Here is a 20,640-nt window from a genome sequence, read left to right on the forward strand (position 1 = left end):
CTATTTGTAGAAGAAATTAACTAAAATATCACAGTCAGTTCATTTTCTATGGTAAAAGGAAGAGGATGCAAAATATGTTGCAAAACGTGTGGAATCACATTCTGAAAGATGCCCATGAGCATATAACCATACAAGTAAAGTCAGAAGGAGCCAGTTTTCCATCATCATCCTATATTACTAACTCCTGCGCTGATTCCACAGCATTACTGTAATCTCAGTGCTCTAAGCCACCACAGGTCCTTGCAGCCCAATCAACATTCTTTACCAAGCCACCAACATCCTCCTTGCCAATTATTGAAGTTATATGTGTCAGTAATGGTCACGTAATCACGGTTATAGTTACTTTAGATCAGGGGTTCCCAGCCTGTGGTCTATGGACCCCTTCCCTAATGGTGTTGGACCATGGCATAAAAAAAGATTGGGATCCCTTGTTTTACATCAAAAGAGAAATGCATCAATATTTTCTAGTTTGGCCCAAATTCCACCTCTTGTTATTTTAAATGTTGCTACATTTTGTGAATGCTGCCGTTGTAATTATGAGACAAATGCAGTTTACTTAAACCTTTCCCTCCAGATAAATGAAGCTGATTATCATTTTTTCCGATTCTCACTGGCTTGTGTCAGAATTGGGATTCAGAAGATAAATATAACAATGCATAAGGCACGTAAAGAGACCATTAGTGATACTAATGTAAGCATGTTCAACTTGTAAATATTTAACCATATAACCATATAACAATCACAGCACGGAAACAGGCCATTCCGGCCCTCCTAGTCCGTGCCGAACTCTTAATCTCACCTAGTCCCACCTACCCGCTCTCAGCCCATAACCCTCCACTCCTTTCCTGTCCATATACCTATCCAATTTTACCTTAAATGACACAACTGAACTGGCCTCTACTACTTCTACAGGAAGCTCATTCCACACAGCTATCACTCTCTGAGTAGAGAAATACCCCCTCATGTTTCCCTTAAACTTTTGCCCCCTAACTCTCAAATCATGTCCTCTCGTTTGAATCTCCCCTACTCTCAATGGAAACAGCCTATTCACGTCAACTCTATCTATCCCTCTCAAAATTTTAAATACCTCAATCAAATCCCCCCTCAACCTTCTACGCTCCAATGAATAGAGACCTAACTTGTTCAACCTTTCTCTGTAACATCAATATTATTTGCAATCTGATGTTGACAAGCATCTTAAGTGATTGGAAGTCTATACTGTAGATGTCATAAAATTTTTTGGGACTTTGAGATGTTTTTACCAGTTTAGAAATTCATGGGGTGAATCATAATGCAAGTGTGAGTCATGAACACAGTTGGAAGGAAAAGCCTAGTCAGATGTAATATTGGTTAAGGGCTACACAAACATCAGCTTGCTGTTACCACTTGATGGCCATTCCCTTTGTAGCTTTCACAAGTATCTTGAAAAAGGGAACCAGAAAAATGGAGGACAAGATTGGGGCATCGGGCAGGGTACATTGGTGGCTGAAATTGAAGATGGTTGGTCATGATTAGGGTAGTAGATTGGCTGGGGGCAATGTGATTCCAATGAGGATTGTGACATCAGCCATATGTTATTGATGTAGGGTGGCGAGCAAAGGTTAAACTTATTGTGCCCCCACATAGATAAACATTCTGGCGATGGGCTGCAGCACTCCCTTTCATAATTTTTTAAGGGACTACGTAGATGTAGTGATTTTCTGTTGTGCTGCTGGTTGTCTCAAGGGAACTCAACACTGCAGAAGGAGCTATAAAAATGTGTAGTGACTATTTTTGCAAATACAAAGGTACTGGTGCCTTTTTTAGGAACAGGATACTGTTGCCTGTTTAAATATGATGGATGATACAGTACTCTTCTGACTTGCAATGAATGTGCACTTTTTGTTCATAATCAAATTTCTAGGCCGATTTATATTGTTCAGTGTTGCAATGAACATTCTGCCATTTCAGTAAGTTAAGAAGTGGTCAGGGCACAGTGCATAGTTCTGATCATCGGATTATAGGAAAAATCTGATACTTTGGAGAGGGTGGAAATGAGATTCGCCAGGATATTACATGGGATGGAATGTTTCAATTATCAGGAGAAACTGGGGTTGTTTTCCTTGGAGGGGTTGAGCGAGGACCTGATGGAAATATACAAAATTATGAGTGACTTAGATAGGGAAGATATTAAGATATCTTTCCTGATAAGAGGCCTCTATAATTAGAGGGCATTGGTTTAGGATGAGGGTAAGGTGTTTGAAGGTGGTCTGGGGATGAACGAGTATTTTTATTCAGAAGATGGTGGGAATCTGGAATACACTGCATGAGTGGGTGGTGGAAGCAGATGTTCACACAATATCATCTCCTGTGTCCAGTGCTCACAATGCAGCTTCCTCTACATTGGTGAGACACATCGTAAATTGGGTCTCCGCTTGATCAAGCACTACTGCTCTATCCACCACAAGTGGAACTTACCAGTGGGCAATAATTTTAACTCTGATTCCCATTCCTGTTCTGACATATCAGTCCGTGGCCTCCTCTTCAGCCACGATAAGGCCACTCTAAGGTTGGAGGAGCAATGCCTCATATTCCATCTAGATAGCCTCCAACCTGATGGCTTGAACGTCAATTTCTCCAATATCTGGTAATTTTTCCCCTCTCTCTTCACTCTTCTTCAATTTTCTGCTTTGGCCTCTTATCTGTTCTTCTCACCTGCCTCTCCCTCCCCCGGTGTCTTTCTTCCTTCCCTTTCTCCCATTGATCCTTCGTCTCTAGCCGTTTACCTTTCCCACCAATCACATCCCAGCTTCTTACATTATCCCCCCCACCCCCACCCCCATAGCCAGCAGGCTTCACCTATCACCTTCTAGCTCGTCTTCCTCCCCGCCCCGCTGCCTCTTATTCTGTTATCTTCCACCATCTTTTCCAGTCCTTATGAGGGGCCATGTCTCGAAACATCGACTCTTTAGCAATCTCCATAGATCTGCCTGACCTGCTGAGTTCCTCCAGCATCTTGTCTGTGTTGCTCTAGATAAGCTCTTCACGGCAATAGAGCTCTGGTAAATGGGATTTGTGTTGATTGTCGGCAAGGAAATGGTGGCAAAAGGCCCTGTATTTGTGCTCTGTGACTCTCATGAAATTCCAAAGATAAAAATGATATAGATTTCAATTTTATTGAAAAGGTTTTAATTTGTAATAGAAAGTAATACTGTTAATGCAAAAGTAATTGATAATCCTTACTGTTTCCTAAAGCTGCTTTCAAAAGAAGTACACTACCATTCTCTTTCCATGTGTGTTCTTCATCACTCTTCCCTCGTTCACAACTTGGAGCATTTGGACTGAATATTAAAAATAGATGGATTGGACTGCCCAGCAGCACCTGGCGAGTTGACCTTCGCTCACTGAAGCCCACGGGTGCCTGTCCTCCATTTAGCCAAATTTGCCCAAGCAATTGAGAGCGGTTGATCATCAGGTAGTCCAGCTGGGGTGTTAATCACTCAACCTGTTGCACCAGTGGCCCACGTTGCACTTTGTCTTGATGTTTGATGAAATGCAGAATGCTCTACTGGACCATACGTGTCAGGTTAACCTTTGTGTTTATAATGTCCTCTCCCTTTAACAGGAAACAAGTGATGTTGCTTTTGATTATGCCCTGTAGTTTAAATGTCTGTTTCCTTCTATATGGCTGCTGCCAAATGTCCTTCTCTTGCTGAACTGGAGAGAAGGGAGACAAATCAGCATACTCAAAGTTATATAGTAAGAGAAACAGTTAAAGTTTCAGTTGAATCATATTGAAAACTATTGAGTCAGAAATGAATCACCTCAATAGAAATTTTGCACTCAGGGTAAATGTTCTCTAATTTTAGATGGTCCAAGTAATACAGTGAAGGTATGATAGGTAGAGCAAAATCAGGTTTCATATCACTGGCATATGGTGTGATTTGTGTTGCTTTTCTGTTGAACAATTCCTGTGAAAGTATGATAAGGAAAAGGCTTTCTCTGGCTGCAGGATTAAGTGTACATGGTCATATACTGTATGTAATGCACTAATCATCGTCCTTGCCATTTGCTCAGTACATTTGTAAGGAGTTATATAGATTGTATACAATGGCTTATAGTATTAGATCCGCAATTAGTAGTTATGGCGGAAATCTCAAGATCATCTGTTAAAATCTGGATGTGGTTATTGTTGTTCTGTCTGACATCAGCTGAAATATCAGAACATAAGAAAAGAGAGCAGGAGAAAGCTCTCAGGCTGATTGAGTATGTTGCAACATTTGGTTCAAAGATTATTGTTGATCTCCGTCAGGTCCACTTTAAAGCACCACGTTCATATCCATTGACTTTTCTTAAAATCTAGGGATATAATAATACTTTTTGAATGAACTCAGCTCAGTGACACCACTCCAGGATCGAAAATTCCAAATATTCACGATGCTCCAGAGCAGCGGTTCCTAAACTTTTCTGCGTTACTACCCTCTTGGCTCCCAGACCACATCCCCAGCACCAGCCTTTCCCATTACATAAGAAGAATAAAGAATTTTGATTTACAATGCATAGTGAAAGAAAATAGAAACTGCTAATTCAAAGCAGTGACAAATAAGTTCAAAAATTATTCAATGCTATTTAAAACTATGAATAAAATTATTTCTTTACTTACAGTAAACACAATTTTCATTAATAATTTTAGAGCGTACATTAGTAACCCAACTATTTACTACTTCATTGTTTTTTCACCTTTCAATGAGATGGATGGGCTTGGTGCATCAGACAATAGTTGCATGTTACTCAGCAGTCTTAGGTCCCCACTTTCAGAAGTTTGCAGTCTGTTTTGTTGCTTTGAAAGAAGTTGGGTGACTGCACTGAAACTACGCATTGCTAAATAATATAATGTTTGAAACGCAATAAAGAGCATCTTGACCTTTTTCCACAGTTCAGGATAGCGTTCAGAGATTTGTTTCTGCAACCAAAAGTCTTGATAATAATTTATTGAATCACAACTTCAGCTCAAAGTTCTTTTGTAGTGAGATCAGTTCTTCTTCCATCTTTTCTGTTAAATTCCTCATTACAAGTGCACAGGAATGGATTTATTACCTAATCTGGAATTTGGATTGAGAGAAGATCCTGAAATCTCTCTGGCATGTCTTTATGCAGCTCACCCAGGTGGGCACAGTATCCTTGAAGATCATCATCTGGTATTCTTTCTTTCCCTTCCAACTCACGGGCTCAGAAATTTGAAAGGGTCGTGACAGCCAATTTTGCATTTAAATAGGGTTACTTTGGCATAAATGTAGAGACGACTGTTTTGACTGATAAAATTTACATAATTTCCTTGCAATTAAAGAGTGATTTCATTAAAATTTGTCAATAATTCTGACAAATAAGCCCTGTCCTGTCTGATATTCTTGAGTTGATTTCTGAATGAAGCATTCAAGTCTTCAAAGAATTTTATCTTAGTATCAAAAAGCACATAAAAACATCTCAGGCAATTTCCTTTCGAGAGTTACTGTGCAACAGCAAGCATTCAATCTCTTCATCTTTCTCAATACAAAACTCTCAAAATAGTCGAGAATTGAGAGCATGGGCTTGATTTTATTTTGCTGTGTTAACAGTGTTTAATGATTTGTGCACCTGATCATTTAGTTTATTTTGTGACAGGATGCTGTCTGTGAATTACACAGTGAATGGTAAATATGATAGGAACAGCTTTTTTCAGAAAGTAATAACCCATGATAGTGGTCTGTCATTGAAGGTGTTGCACTAGCAAGAATGTCGGTGAGTGGAATGTCCTTTTTGAATTGTTGAACGACCCGAAATATTGACTTCCCCCTTCATAACTGTTTCTAGTCCCCTTGCAAATAATACATCTTGAACCATGCTTTCATCTTTTATAAAACAAACATAACTAAGGAGCAAAGATTTGCTACCTGGCCAAGTTGCCTCATCCAACTGTGGAGAAAATTCTGTTGTCCTAAGTGTCTTTGAATAGAGCAGAATCACTTTAATTATTTGGTCTAGTGACTAGTGCAAAACCATACTCAAATCCCCTCAAACAGCATCAGCTTCTCCGTTTTTATGGATCTTTCCAGATTTAAGAATGAGCAACGAAATATTGTATGAAGCACACAAACTATCACTTTTTTTGTGAAGTACTGGCAAACGTTTTTGAAGAGTTTTCCATTTCTGAAAGTTTTCTCAAAGTGACTGAAAACAAGCTGAGTTCTTGTTAGATAGATAGATAGATAGATACTTTATTCATCCCCATGGGGAAATTCAACTTTTTTTTCCAATGTCCCATACACTTGTTGTAGCAAAACTAATTACATACAATACTTAACTCAGTAAAAAAATATGATATGCATCTAAATCACTATCTCAAAAAGCATTAATAATAGCTTTTAAAAAGTTCTTATGTCCTGGCGGTTGAATTGTAAAGCCTAATGGCATTGGGGAGTATTGACCTCTTCATCCTGTCTGAGGAGCATTGCATCGATAGTAACCTGTCGCTGAAACTGCTTCTCTGTCTCTGGATGGTGCTATGTAGAGGATGTTCAGAGTTTTCCATAATTGACCGTAGCCTACTCAGCGCCCTTCGCTCAGCTACCGATGTTAAACTCTCCAGTACTTTGCCCACGACAGAGCCCGCCTTCCTTACCAGCTTATTAAGACGTGAGGCGTCCCTCTTCTTAATGCTTCCTCCCCAACACGCCACCACAAAGAAGAGGGCGCTCTCCACAACTGACCTATAGAACATCTTCAGCATCTCACTACAGACATTGAATGACGCCAACCTTCTAAGGAAGTACAGTCGACTCTGTGCCTTCCTGCACAAGGCATCTGTGTTGGCAGTCCAGTCTAGCTTCTCGTTTGCTTCATCAAGAGTGTAGTCTCTTCAAATGCAGACAAGACCATTTGAAAGGGCAGATTCTGAACTGTATCCCACTGAACACACTGTAATTCACTGTGCGATTAGAGTATGGATTCATACTAGCTAATGCTGTTACAGTAGTGAATGGCAACAAGGCCTGGAAATTACACATTCTTCAGTCCAGATTTATCATGATATGCCATATGCATGAGTGTCACATTACTTTTTGACAACTATAATGTGCTTTGAGCAAAGTCTCAGAGAATGGTGGGTTAGCAAGAGATGAAGTGATTGTGTGATCATTGTAACTAATTATGAGGCACTGAGAATCAAATGCTTATAAGTTATTCATTTCTTAAATTAAGCCTGTGTTCCGTCAGTCGCCCACCCCACTGCTTCCTTTATCTTTAGCATCCCCTCATTAATTCCCACTGCCCTGGCCTTGGGGGGGGGGGGGGGGGGGCAGGGGGTGGACACACAATATCACACGCTTTGGGAAGCACTGCTCCAGAGTAAAGAAATTCCCCATCTCAGTCCTGAACAGCCAGTGGTTTATCCTGAGACAGTAATACCTGGACACAGAGCATCAGCCTGCAGAAATACTCTCCCCACATCTAGCCTGTCAAGTCCTGTAAGAATTGTCTAATTTTCAGTTTTCTTAATTGCAGGGAATTCTATGTTATGTGGTAAACCTGCCATTGCTGGAACTAGTCTAGTACATCTTTGCTTCACTGTGTTTTTGTTCCAGTTATGGTTGCATCAATTCCATATATAATTTCAGCAGGAGGCCCAGAGAAATCGCAGTGAGGTTTTTGTTTGGTTGCTTGGTTGTGTTGAATCCATACCAGGATTTGAAGATACCATCTAGACCGGCTGAGTATATGCTACATTGACAGACACTGTTTACATTTGTCTACATTAAGATGTACTTGTTGTCTGGGAAATTTCCCAACTATTCTCAGAGCATAATGACCATTTTAATTGGTGTTGCATATTTAATGTTCTTTACCCTGCATATTTCCAGCTTCGGAATTCACTTAATTAATTTTATCAGCATTAGCAACTAACAAGTTTGGGCTGTAAAAACTGTGAATATCAATAGACGATAGTCACTCATAAACCCACTGAGACATTTAACTCGTTTACCTAAGGGATGCCAAAAATTGTGAACATTGCTACCATCAATCACATAGATCCATTAAAGGGGAAGTCAGGAAAGTACACAACAGAAAGAAAGCAAGATCATTGGGGAGAAATAAATTTAATGTAAAAAGAGGCTGCTGGAGCAGAGACATCGCATAGATAACTTGGGTCAAAAATTTTATGAAATATCAAAAGTTCAAAAGTGCTTTTATTATCAAAGTATGTATTCCTTATACAAACTTGAGATTTGTCTCTTTACAGGCAGCCACCAAAGAAATCCAATAGAACCCATTTAAAAAAAGACTGTCAAATACCCAATGTGCAGAAAACAAAACAAATTGTGCAAACAGTAAAACTAAGCAAATAATATTCAGAACTGAAATTCACAGAAGTTCATAGCCACAAAGCCAGTCATCACTGCGGCCGACCCAGGAGCTTAATAGTTGCAGGCCACAGCCTCAGTTCAGTGCAAAGATGAGTAAACCTCGCAGAGTAGGATTCCGAACACTGGCCTGACCCTGTCCTTCAGGGTCCAACCTTTTCGATCTTGTTCAGCACTGAAATTGGCCAAACCTTGGATCGTTCCTTGCTCTCAGACCTGGGCCTTGCAGCTTTGATACATTCTTGAGCTCTGGCCCCATGGCCTCACCTCAGTTCTGTCACTTCAAATCACCTTCAAGACTGCTCCTGCAGTGGCTAAACTGACTCATTCCCTGCTCTCAGTTCTGAGTCCCTACAGCCTCTATTCAGACCGGACGCGCCACCTTGCGATCATCCTGCACCTTCAAAACTTCAGTTTACACCACAAAAATGCCAATTTGTACTGACAGTTCCAAAGCTCAACTCTCAAAGAGAAGTTACAGGTTATTGATTGTAGTGATCATTTTCAAGAAAAAGTGTGGGTAATAAAGTAATTAATAGTTTTGTTTGCTGCCAGCAAGTCTTCACTGCGCTTTACCAGTACCATCTTAATCCAGAAATCAACATTTGACTTATTTGAGAAAAGACTGTTTGTTGTACCATGGCTTGCAGAATATATGCAGCACAGAAACAATTTTTCTCTCTCGAAATATTCAGAGAGAGAAATCCAAATGTACGTACGTGATGATGAATATTTTCACCCATTTGTTGGTTGATTACACAGTGATTGGGGTTAATGGTGGAGATGGGATTCTGGTGGCTTCTGACTTTACTGTGCTATTTGTTCCATTTATTGATGTTTGTGTCAGTCATGCAAGATCCCGCTGAGTTAATTATTATTTCACAATCCAAGCTAATTGCAACTTAACACCATAAATATTATTAACAGTAAGTGATGACAAACTATGACTAAACCCTGATATTGTTTGACTTGTGCTCAATTCCGAATAATTGGATGATATAATTTGGGGTAAGATTTTGCTTGCAAAGTCTATCTTTGTCCTTTATAGTTATGAGCACAGGATTCAGTACAAATGATTGTATTTTAAATAATAACTAATCTATTACAAATATGAGCTTTTAATTAATAGACTAGATTTTTCATGGATTCTTTTCTGTATCTCCACCACCAGAGAGCAAAGTCGATGTAATTAATGCAACCAATGCTATGGCACAGAGGATAAAAACTAATTCCTTTTTCTTTGTTAGCTTGGCATCAGTGGCTCTCAGCTTTGATCTAGATATTTGTGATTCAAGTCCCATTCCAGGGACTGGAGCAGAAGAATATAATTTGATGTTCTGGTGTGGTACTGAGGGATTAATGCATGCTTGTATATGCCTTTCAGATTTAGCATGAGGCATGTTAAAATGTGTCGGCGAATTTCAAGGATATGGCACCATGGTGCCACAGTGGTTAGTGCAATGTTATTTCAGCTTGGGGTGTTTTGGAGTTGGAAGTTGAGTTCCAGCACTGTCTGTAGGGAGTTTGTGAATCGTGTGGGTTTCCTCCGCGTGCTCCAGTCTCCCCCGCAGTTGAAAGATGTACTGGTTGGTAGGTTAATTGATTAACTGGTTGGTAGGTTATTGAACACTTATGTGCGGATGTTATTTGTGGACTTAAGTTCTGCATTTAACACAGTCATCCCCCATAAACTGGTCAGCAAACTGAACACTCTTGGCCTTGGTTCCTCCCTGTGCTCGTGGGTCATGGACTTTCTCACAGACCGACCGCAGCAAGTCAGAGTTGATAAGCACACCTCCACCGTCATCTTAAAAACAGGCACCCCGCAGGGCTGTGTGCTGAGCCCTATGCCCTACACACTCTTCACACATAACTGCACCCCCATCTACACCTCCAACTCCATAATTAAATTTGCGGATGATACCACAGTGGTTGGTCTGATCTCGGATGAGGATGAAACAGCCTACGAGCCTCGAGGTGGATCATCTGATGGAGAGATGTAAGGGCAACAACGTGGTCCTTAACACTTGTTAAACAAAAGATATGATCATTGACTTCAGGAGATCAAAGGACAGAGTACACACCCCCCTCCATATACATGGAGAGGTAGTGAAAAGTGTGTAAAACCTAATGTTCCTTGGAGTTATGTTGTCAAAACAGCTGACATGGACCACCAACACCTCGCTGCTTGTAAAAAAGGCACAACAAAGACTGTTGAAAAAAGCTGTTGCTTAACTTCTACAGAAGCAGTTGAAACCATCCTGACCAACAGTGCCACAGTGTGGTATGATAGCTGCACAGCCGCTGAGCGACAAGACCTGCATCACTTGGTGAAGATAGCCCAGTGAATTGTCAGGATGGAGCTCCCAGGACTGGACACCATCTATTCCAGCAGACTCAGGAGGAAAGCAATCAGCAAAACCAGAGACACCACACACCCCGGCCACTCCCTGTTTGACCTGCTGCCATCCAGCAAAAGGTTCAGGGCACTAAAAACCAGAACAAATAGACTGAGGAACAGCTTCTACCCCAGAGCTGTGGCCTCCATCACACCACTCCCACAGAACAATGACTGAAACCGTGAGCACACACATGCACACACAAGGACTCAAATACTTGACTAACGGCACTTTGTACATTACTGTGACATTCTGGTGCTGCTGCAACTTATTTTCTGCTACTTATCTATTTAATACTGCTTTTCTATCTTGTTTTTATCTACTGCTTTGTTTGATTGCCTGAGAGGAAGCGAGAGTTTCATTGTACCTATGTATAATGACAATAAAGATCATTCAATTCAATTCAATTCTATTCTATTGTACGTTGTCATTTGATTATGCTAGTGTTAAGTAGGTGGTGTGGCTCATTGGGCCTGTTCCACTCTGTATCTCTAACTAAAATCAAAAAATAAATAGAAGTATTTTAATATGATTTTGAAGGTGAGTATAGGAGTTAGGTCTCACATTGTGGTCAATATTTATGTTTCAATATTGCAAAATCCAAATTGTCTGGCCATTTATTTCTTGCTGTGCACACATTGGCTGCGATATTTTGTGTCACAAGTGCTTCTCTTTCCAAAATAGACTGCTTACTTGGCCTTGATCAAGTGAATTTGTTGTTTTCTACAGCTGATATCTGGATGTCTTTTTGTTAATGTTGTGTATATAGGTTAATCATTCACACTATCTGATAGTCACCTTTTCCAAACACTTAAATGTACTGGTTCAGAAATCTCAGACATGCAGTGATGTCTGTGGAACTGCAATATTTATTTTATGGATGCGTCAGCCATTCCTCACTCACTAATAAAAATGTTACTGTTTAATTTTATTTGTATCTTAGGCCCTGTTCTATTACATTATTTTAATCATAGCCTTTAGAAACCATGAACAGATCAGATTACCGGTACCTCTCTACGCACGTCAGACTCACTTGCATTGACGTTATCTTCAGCACCTCTCCTGGAACATAACTGCTTTGCATTTCAACATTTCTTCTGCTTCTTTTGCTGGAATAGAATTTAGATTTCAATTCAGCAATGGTTTTTTTTTCTAGCACCTTTAAATGGTTACATAATCCCAGCTTTCCATACCCTCAAAACCTCAAGGAAAAGAGACTCCCTGCGAATATGCTGGGGCCATCTGTTGTGCATGGTGCTCCTGATGCAGCCTCCTCTGCATTGGTGAGATCCATCGTAAATTGGGGGGGGGGGGGGCACTTCGTCCAAGACCTCTGCTCCATCTGCCAGAAGTAGAACTTCCCATTATCCCAACATTTTAATTCTGATTACCATTCCCATTCCGACACACCCGGTCCATGGCTTCATCTTGTGCCATGATGAGGCCACCCTCAGGGTGGAGGAGCAACTTCTGGGTGGCCTGAAACCTGAAGGCATGAATATCAATTTCTCCTTCTGGTTAAAAAAAATCCCTCCTCCTCCTCTCTTCTTCTATTCTCCACTCTTCTCACCTACCTGTCACCTCCCCCTGGGTCCTGTCCTACTTTCCTTTCTCCTATGCTCCACTTTTTCTCTCCTATCAGATTCCTTTCTCTCTGGCCCTTTACTTTTCCTACCCACCTGACTTTATCTATCACCTTCTAGCTATCCAGCTTCCCTCCGCCCCCCCAACTGAGGTTTTCCTTTCCAGTCCCAAAGAAGGGTTTCAGCCCAAAACATCAACTATTTACGGTACTCATTTTTTTAGATGTTGCCTGTCCTGCTGAGTTCCTTCAGCATTTTGTGGGTGTTGCAGAGAGCTGTAGACTCAGTCATCTCCATCATGGACACAACTGTTGTGTATTTAATATTATAGTTTTGTTTGAGAAATATTGTACATTTATTGTTCGATGAAGCATTCTTTTTGTTTAAATAATTAATTACGGGTTATATGTTAAAGTATGTGAATGACATCTGTTATTCGTGCACAGCTCACTAAAGTAAAAACTAAGTACACACGTTTATCTCCTGGCTCCACCGGGAGATGCTGCCTGACCTGCTGAGTTCTTCCAGCATTTTGTATGTGTTGCTTTGGACTTCCAGCATCTCCTGTGTTTATGATTTTCTGCTTCTCTTCTTGTACAGACTTTAAATTCGCCTTATCAGTTAATGAATAACAAGCTAGCAGTACAACCATAACTGTGTACTGTATGTGTCTATTCTAAGTGAGCAATGGCTTTGGACTAGCTTTCAGAAAGGGCAAAAGTAGTTGAGTGACTATCTCCCCAATTCAGAAGTCTCAAACAAAATTGTCAAAGTGCTGGTCCAGTTTGGGATCTGGTTTAGCAGGCATCAATGGTAATGCTTTGCTTTGGAATAAATATTCACAGCCCTGGCTTAAATTAAATTAAACAATTATCATTTCAGGCAAATCTTATGTGCTGCATTCAGTTCATGTGGAACTGAGCTAAGCAGGACTCCTTTATGTTCGACATTACAGAACTGCACATGGGCTTGAGGTTTGACCTCAACCATACGTCCAGTTCTAAGTGCATGGCACAGAGAACGTGAAAGGCCACTCTCATTTAATTTCTGCAATCTGCTTTCTTTTCAGGAATAACCATGTCATATTAAATAGTATTTTGAAGCTGATCATTTTTTCCCATCTCAGCTTCTTACGATTTCCCAGCAGCTGTTCTGGATGAAATAATTTAATTCACTATTGTCTTTGTATCGAGTTTGTGATTTTGTTTCTTTTCCTTGTATCGATATTTAAGTTAATGTTGAATTGATTATCATATGCAAACATACGTGCATGCACAGGTGCAATGAAAGACTTAGTTACAGCAGCATCACAGGCTCTTAGCTTTATTTCAGGGCAGATCCTCCAATGATCACAACTGCAAAATCCTGAGGTGTGCTCCACGAAAAGCTGTCCGCCATGAAGGGTTGACATAGTCTGGAGGGACCTATGGATGGGATGTAGGTTAAAAGAGAGCTATTTTTGCTTGGAGGATAAAGGTAGGCCCTCTGTGTAAAATAAACATGGGCTCCAGACCTGGGATATCCCAAAGAACGAATGAGAATGCAATTTTAAGACTGTTTCTATCAACCTACAACCCATTGAACTACAACCCATTGAAGGGGCATTTTGTTGTGCTTGGATTACGAGGCCACGTGGCCCCAGTCCACTATCCATTCCTTACCCTACCACACTTTACCACAGTGATTCCTGGGCAACCAGTTGTTTGGCAGTACAGTTGGTGAGCCCATGTGGAGTGTTCTGTTGCCACAAACTACAGAAGTCAGCAAATAACATGATCTTTGAAAAACTTTGGTTATCACTGACCTTTTCAGACTTTCTGCCTTAATCTGTAACACACTGACAAACCCCTCAATGTTTAGTACATGCCTTCCTTTCCCCCCCACTGCACACTTTTGGTACTTGCTTTATATTTAAATTCTAAAGGCAAGTTTTCCTGGTTTGCTTTTATGCCTCATTAGAATTTTATTAATGTTAATGCATCAGAAACACTCTCCCATGGAAACTACCTCACTATGATGCACACTGTGATTTTTAAATGTAACTAAAAAAACAATTTGAATCTCTCTCTCTCACACACACACACACACACACACACACTTTTTTCAAAATTGTCAGTGCCTTTTTCTGTAAAATATATACTTTAATTGATCTGTGTCATAATAACAAACCACTGTGAGTGATCCAAAAACACTCTGCTGCAAAGATTGTTAGTCAGAAAGAGATTAAACTCTGACATCATATTAAGAAATATAAATACCAATTTTGTTGAGAAGGAAAAGTACCCACCATGAGTTGGCTATTTCAACAATTATTGGTTACTCATATGTTTTTCCCACTGGTAACACATTAACTACATTAATTGCGAGAGCACATTTTCTGCCTGTTCATAGTGCAAGTTGAAATAAAGGGAATTTCTTTTGCTTGGATGTAGCCTTGTAGTATGGGGGTTCCGCCACGTTTCCCCATCAAGCTGGAGATCTCTGGCCTCCTTTAATTAGTTGTGGCATCGTGATTCTTTGTGCTTTATTGAAATGTCACATCTTCAATTGTGGTGCAGACTTAAACAAAAAAATTACGAGGCTCTTCTACCTTTGAAAGGATATTGACAGATCTGCCAGTCTTTTATAATTAATGTACATCTGCAGAAAGGATTTCTCATGTGAATGAGAATTCCACTGGTTTTTATAGTCTGTATATCTATCAAAACTTCTGGTGGAATGTCAGTGGGAATCTTTGGTGTGACTGTAACTGATAGCACCAGCAAGCTACGTTGTCACATTTACTGTTAAATGCCTGCAGGGTAGGACCATTGTTGAAAACTCTCTGTGAGGTATATTGGATATGAATAGTTGACTGACAGGGTCAATTTTGTAGCCAGTCATTAATGCAATTGCAATGATGACACTCTGCCAAATTAAAAACTTGATGAGAAGGCAGATGGGTTATAGTGAGTTAAAATGTGTGAACTTGAATCAGGAAGGAAAATAGTGATACAATGCTACTGGATGGTCTGTAAACTTTTGTTGGATCTTTCATCAATGTGTGTTTTTAAAAAAACAAGAGATGTGAAAGGCTAAGCAACACACCCAAAATGCTGGACAGTCCTGTCAAAGGGTTTAAGCCCGAAACGTCAACTGTACTTTTTCCCCATAGATGCTGCCTGTGTTGCTGAGTTCCTCCAGCATTTTGTGTGTATTGCTTGGGTTTCCTGCACCTGCAGATTGTCTCTTGTTTGAGATATGAAAAGCTTCATCTTTATTATCAGCCACTCTGTATTCAACAGTGCAAGAGAAAAGGTTATTCAGTTGTTTGCTTGATCAAATGCCTTATAAAAAAAAGTTAGATGTTGCAAATGTGCTTCCAACTTTTGAGGGGATCTCAAGCTATCGATGTATAATTAATAGCAATTGCATAGATAACTACAGATTATGGATATAACATATTTTCAGCCCATTCAGATTTTGAGAGCAAATAAAATAGATTGGTGGAAGCACTGATCAGGTCAAGCAGGATTTGTGTGAAATAAAAGTACTTAATATTTCAGGTTAATAACGTTACGATTTTGGAGGGTGTTGTTTTAAATTAATGTCTTTTTTCCAATCACAGGTCCACAAACAGACAGAAATCACCTAACATTAGGGAGGACCAGGAAGCTGGGTGTAGGACAATATGAACAAGGAGAAGTTAATCTGCCATATGACCAGAGTGGTTGGAACAAATCCTCTGACCCTTCCCACTCCAATGGAGCATTCACAACAGCAGAGCCAGGAGAGGTAGGTGAAACAATAAAAGCAAATGTATGCAATGTGTGGAAATATTTCACATGACTCCATTCAAATCTTTTGTCTTGTCATTGTGATTAGTGGCCATTTTGAGCTTATTAGACTACGTTATTATGTATAAGAGTTAAATTATAAATAGAAAATGTATAGTTAATTGTTTTCTACTGCTTTGAAACCTATACCTTAATTTTCTTAGATTGTGTTGATAAGATTACTTCCATTTTCTGTTTCACATGGTTTGTTTTTATTCCTGATTTTTACAAGCTATGTAATCATGGTGGATTTTGGGGAGGGATAAGTCGTGTGATAGGAGATATTCAATAAAGCCATTTCCTTCAGGCCTCTAATGTTCAGCACATTAAGTCCCCAATTTAAGCCAATGGTTATTTTGTGTTTTTGCAGAGTATAGTCCATGCAGAAATTGCATTGAGGACCCAGTAAATGCCCCAACATTTACAAATGAACTAGCTAGTCTCTTTCACTCGGCAGAAATTGTTTGTTTACAGAAAAAAATGCACATCTACATTCTTTTTTCCATTAAGCTCCTGTTCTAGTCTGAAATCTGTTGTTTCGTACAAGAGTATAAACTAGTTTTATATTGCTCTAATCATTGCTCTGGTTCCTGGGGCCAATATATAAAAAAGAAAACTCCCGAAACTGACTTGCAGTGGAAGCAATAGGTCTTGGGGCTCCTTGAGTCCACTGGCTAATCATTTATCCCAATTCCATTTCTTCTGCAGTGGACCCTGATCTCTCTTACCCTCCTCACTGCAAGGTGACTGTGACCAGGAGACAGAAAGCAAGACTGTAAACTGGGCCTTGTAATTAGATTTAGTGGAAGAAGGCAAATGTGCTCTTCTAGATTTCTTATCCACAAATCAACTCCCTCCCAGAGTTTGAGTTACTGTTTTCAGCATGGACACACATGTTGGCTGCTCTATAGGGTTACATATGAAAGTACCTGATGCAGTTTTGATGCCACACTAGAGGGTTTATGGGGAAGCAAATCATAAACACAAAAAATTCTGCAGATGCTGGAACTCCAGAGCAGCACGTACAAAAATGCTGGAAGAACTCAGCGGGTCTGGCAGCATCTGTGGAAATGGATAACAGTTGATGTTGGGGGCAAGATCTTCAGGATTTATGGGGTGCAAGCTGGAATTTCCTGGACTGGTTTAGACGTAGTTTTTAATAATGCTGAGAGAGCAAAGCCACATAAACCTATTCTATAAAAGCACATCTCTCTACAGTAGCTTGAAGAGCAACATTAGCCTTTTTGTCTTAAAGAGATTAAGTTTAAGCAACAATAGATAAAGATACATATACATTTCCATTCTTCTATAGCCCATTTTGTTCTGGAGTTAGTTTTTTTCAAGTTTGAATATTCAGAAATACTTTCACAAGTGAAGTCGAAGAAAGCAAACTTTACCAAGAGTCTATCTGTGCCTTACTGACTAGACGGGAAAGAGCTGGGAAGCTTCAGAATCTATTAGTTTTCCAATAGAGTAGCAAGCTCAGCAGTCTGTATGCCTGTATCTGTTTTTATTTCTTGTATTCTGTTGGGTTGACTGAGCTCAGCCCTGTGGCTAGATATCAAATCATAGATTAGACTGGGAGATTAGTATGTGTTGCCACATCCATTGGTTGTGCACTAAATTTTTCAGTTCATGTGTGAGGATGCCACGTAAGCACAAAGCTGGGCTTAGCTTTATTACTGCTTATAGGTAAAAGATTCTAAGGGGAACATCAGAGGAAACTTCTTCACTCAGAGGGTCGTGGGAGTGTGGAATGAGCTGCCAGCGCAAGTGGTGCGTGCAAGCTCAATTTCAATGGTTAAGACAGGTTTGGAGAGGTAGAGGTGTATGGAGGGCTGCTGTGGTCCCAGTGCAGGTCGATGGGCCTATGTAGTTTAAGCGGTTCACCATGGACTAGATGGGCCAAGTGGCTTATTTCTGTGCTGTACTTTTCTATGACTTTATAACAGTGGTAGTGCTAGTGCATGCAGAACTTCACATGACCAGGCTTCTAGGAGTCTGGCTCTGGTGAAATCCTGTGACACTGAGGGAGATGGAGGGAAAGAAGGAGACACTGAATTTAAAATGTGGAACCAGCTGTTTTATTGAAAGTGGATGTGTATTCTTTGTAAATTTCAGTGATGAATACAAGTACCTGAGGAGTATTTGCTACACCTTGCGATTTGGCCAGAGGATTGTTTATTGATATTATGGAATATAAGAAATGAGCTATGTGCTTCATTTCCAAGGCAATGATTCACTTTGCACATGCAGTTCCTTGAAAATCAAAGGCTGCTGAACAATCCAGTGTTTTTTTTTAATTAATGCTAACTTATTCCAGGGAATGTTCTGTTCTATTTTATTGCAGCTAAACAATCCAGGATGTGATATTGGACAGGATGAGGTGGATGGCAGACTGTTAGTCTCATCCTCTGCAAATGAAATGCCACCTCCCACACCAGCATTCCCAGTCTCACCCCCAACTCCATATGGTAACTACTTCAATACTGTACTAATCAACATACAGAACTGTGATTGTTTTAAATCAAACTTTGAAGCAGATAGAAAGTAAGTAAATAATTGAAATGTTGGTTTACTGGTGTTCATAATCAGCGTAGAAGTTAGGCTGCTAACTATTCTACATGCAGTAAAATTATTTAATGGTCAGCATGTTTGTATCTGGGGAATAAAACCATGTGGATTTTTTTTCTCTGTTGCAGTCAAAATGTCTCAGAATTATTCTGGAATTCCTGTGTATGGAGTCGGAGAACAGAACAGCAACCCTTCTGATGTCTACAGAATTGTTCACGGTAAAGAATGTGCTCTAGGCCTGAATTCATTAATCTCATGGAAGGTGAATTTGCATGAGGCTTTCACTCACAAAGTCATTCAACAGCGCAGCCAAGACCTGCTCCTAGTAAACAACCTGAAGCATCTGTAGAGCTCAACTTAATATATAAACTAAATTCCAATGTGTCGGTATTTCAGTGGAATAAAGGAAATTACAATGGCATGAGAGGAGAACTGGCCAAGGTTGACTGGAAAGGGACAATAGCAGGAAGGACAGCAGAGCAGAAATGGCTGGTGTTTCTCCGAGAAATGAGGGAAGTGCAGTACAGATATATTCCAAATATGAAGAAATTTTCGAATAGAAGAAGGACATTACTGTGGCTGACAAGTGAAGTCAGAGCCAAAGTAAAAGCAAAAGAGAGGGCATACAAGGAAGCCAAAGCTAGTGGCAAGGTAAAGGATTGGGAACCTTTTAAAAACTTGCAGAGGGAAACTAAGAAGGTCATTAGGAAGGAAAAGATGGATTATGAAAGGAAGCTGGTGACAAATATCAAAGAAGATACAAAAAGCTTTTTTTAAGTATAGAAAGGGTAAAAAGAGTTGAGGGTAGATATAGGACCAATAGAAAATACGCTGGAGATATTGTAATGAGAGACACAGAGATGGCAGATGAACTGAATGTGTAATTTGCATTAGTCTTCACAGTGGAAGACATCTGCAGTAGACTGGACAAGAGTGTCAGGGAAGTGAAGTATGTGCATTAAAAATTACAACTGAGAAGGTGCTGAGGAAGCTTAATCGTCTGAGGGTGGATAAATCTCCTGGATCTGATGGAATGCACCCTCGGGTTCTGAAGTTAGTAGCTGGAGAGACTGTGGAGGCATTAACAATAATCTTTCAAGAATCAATAGATACTGGCATTGTACCGGATGACTGGAAAATTACATATGTTACTGCACTATTTAAGAAACCATTGACCTGTTAGCCTGACCTCAGTGGTTGGAAAGTTGTTGGAATCGATTGTTAGGGATGAGATTACGGAATACCTGGAGGCACATGACAAGATAGGCCAAAGCCAGCATGGTTTCCTGAAAGGAAAATCCTGCCTGACTAACCTACTGCAATCTTTTGAGGAAATTACAAGCAAGGTAGACAAAGGAGATGCAGTAGACGTGGTGTACTTGGATTTTCAGAAGGCCTTTGACGAGGTGCCGCACATGAGGCTGCTTAACAAGATAAGAGCCCATGGAATTACAGGGAAACTACTAGCGTGGTGGAGCATTGGTTGATCAGCAGAAAACAGAGAGTGGAAATAAAGGGATCCTATTCTGGCTGCCTGCCTGTTACCAGTGGAGTTCCACAAGGGTTGGTGTTGGGACCACTGCTTTTTATGATGTATGTCAATGATTTGGACTATGGGATTAATGCTAAATTTGTTGATGATACAAAGATAGGTGGAGGAGTAGGTATTGTTGAGGGAACAGAGAGCCTGAACAGAGACTTAGATAGTTTAGAGGAATGGGCAAAGAAATGGCAAATGAAATACAATGTTGGAAAGTGTATGATCATGCACTTTGGTGGAAAAAATAAATGGGCACACAATTATTTCGATAGAGAGGGAATTTAAAACACAGAGGTGCAAAGGGACTTGGAAGTCCTTGTGCAGGATAACCTCCAGGTTGAGTCGGTGGTGATA

The 20,640-nt window shown here is 40.1% G+C and overlaps 1 protein-coding gene across 10 annotated transcripts in view; it reads left to right on the forward strand.

Annotated features, from left to right (window-relative positions):
- Positions 1-20,640, forward strand: part of LOC140732139 (tensin-3-like) — a 434,552-nt gene that overhangs the window by 364,006 nt on the left and 49,906 nt on the right. For all 10 annotated transcript variants that reach the window (XR_012099994.1, XM_073054363.1, XM_073054356.1 and 7 more), the window contains 3 exons: positions 15,965-16,131; positions 18,523-18,646; positions 18,875-18,964. Coding sequence is in view for 9 of the 10 variants with exons in the window: in XM_073054363.1 (XP_072910464.1) it covers positions 15,965-16,131; positions 18,523-18,646; positions 18,875-18,964 (381 nt within the window). In the remaining variant the exon portion in view is untranslated. The remainder of the gene's footprint in view (positions 1-15,964; positions 16,132-18,522; positions 18,647-18,874; positions 18,965-20,640) is intronic.

Source organism: Hemitrygon akajei, chromosome 8 (assembly GCF_048418815.1).
Source record: "Hemitrygon akajei chromosome 8, sHemAka1.3, whole genome shotgun sequence".
Taxonomy (NCBI): Eukaryota; Metazoa; Chordata; class Chondrichthyes; order Myliobatiformes; family Dasyatidae; genus Hemitrygon; species Hemitrygon akajei.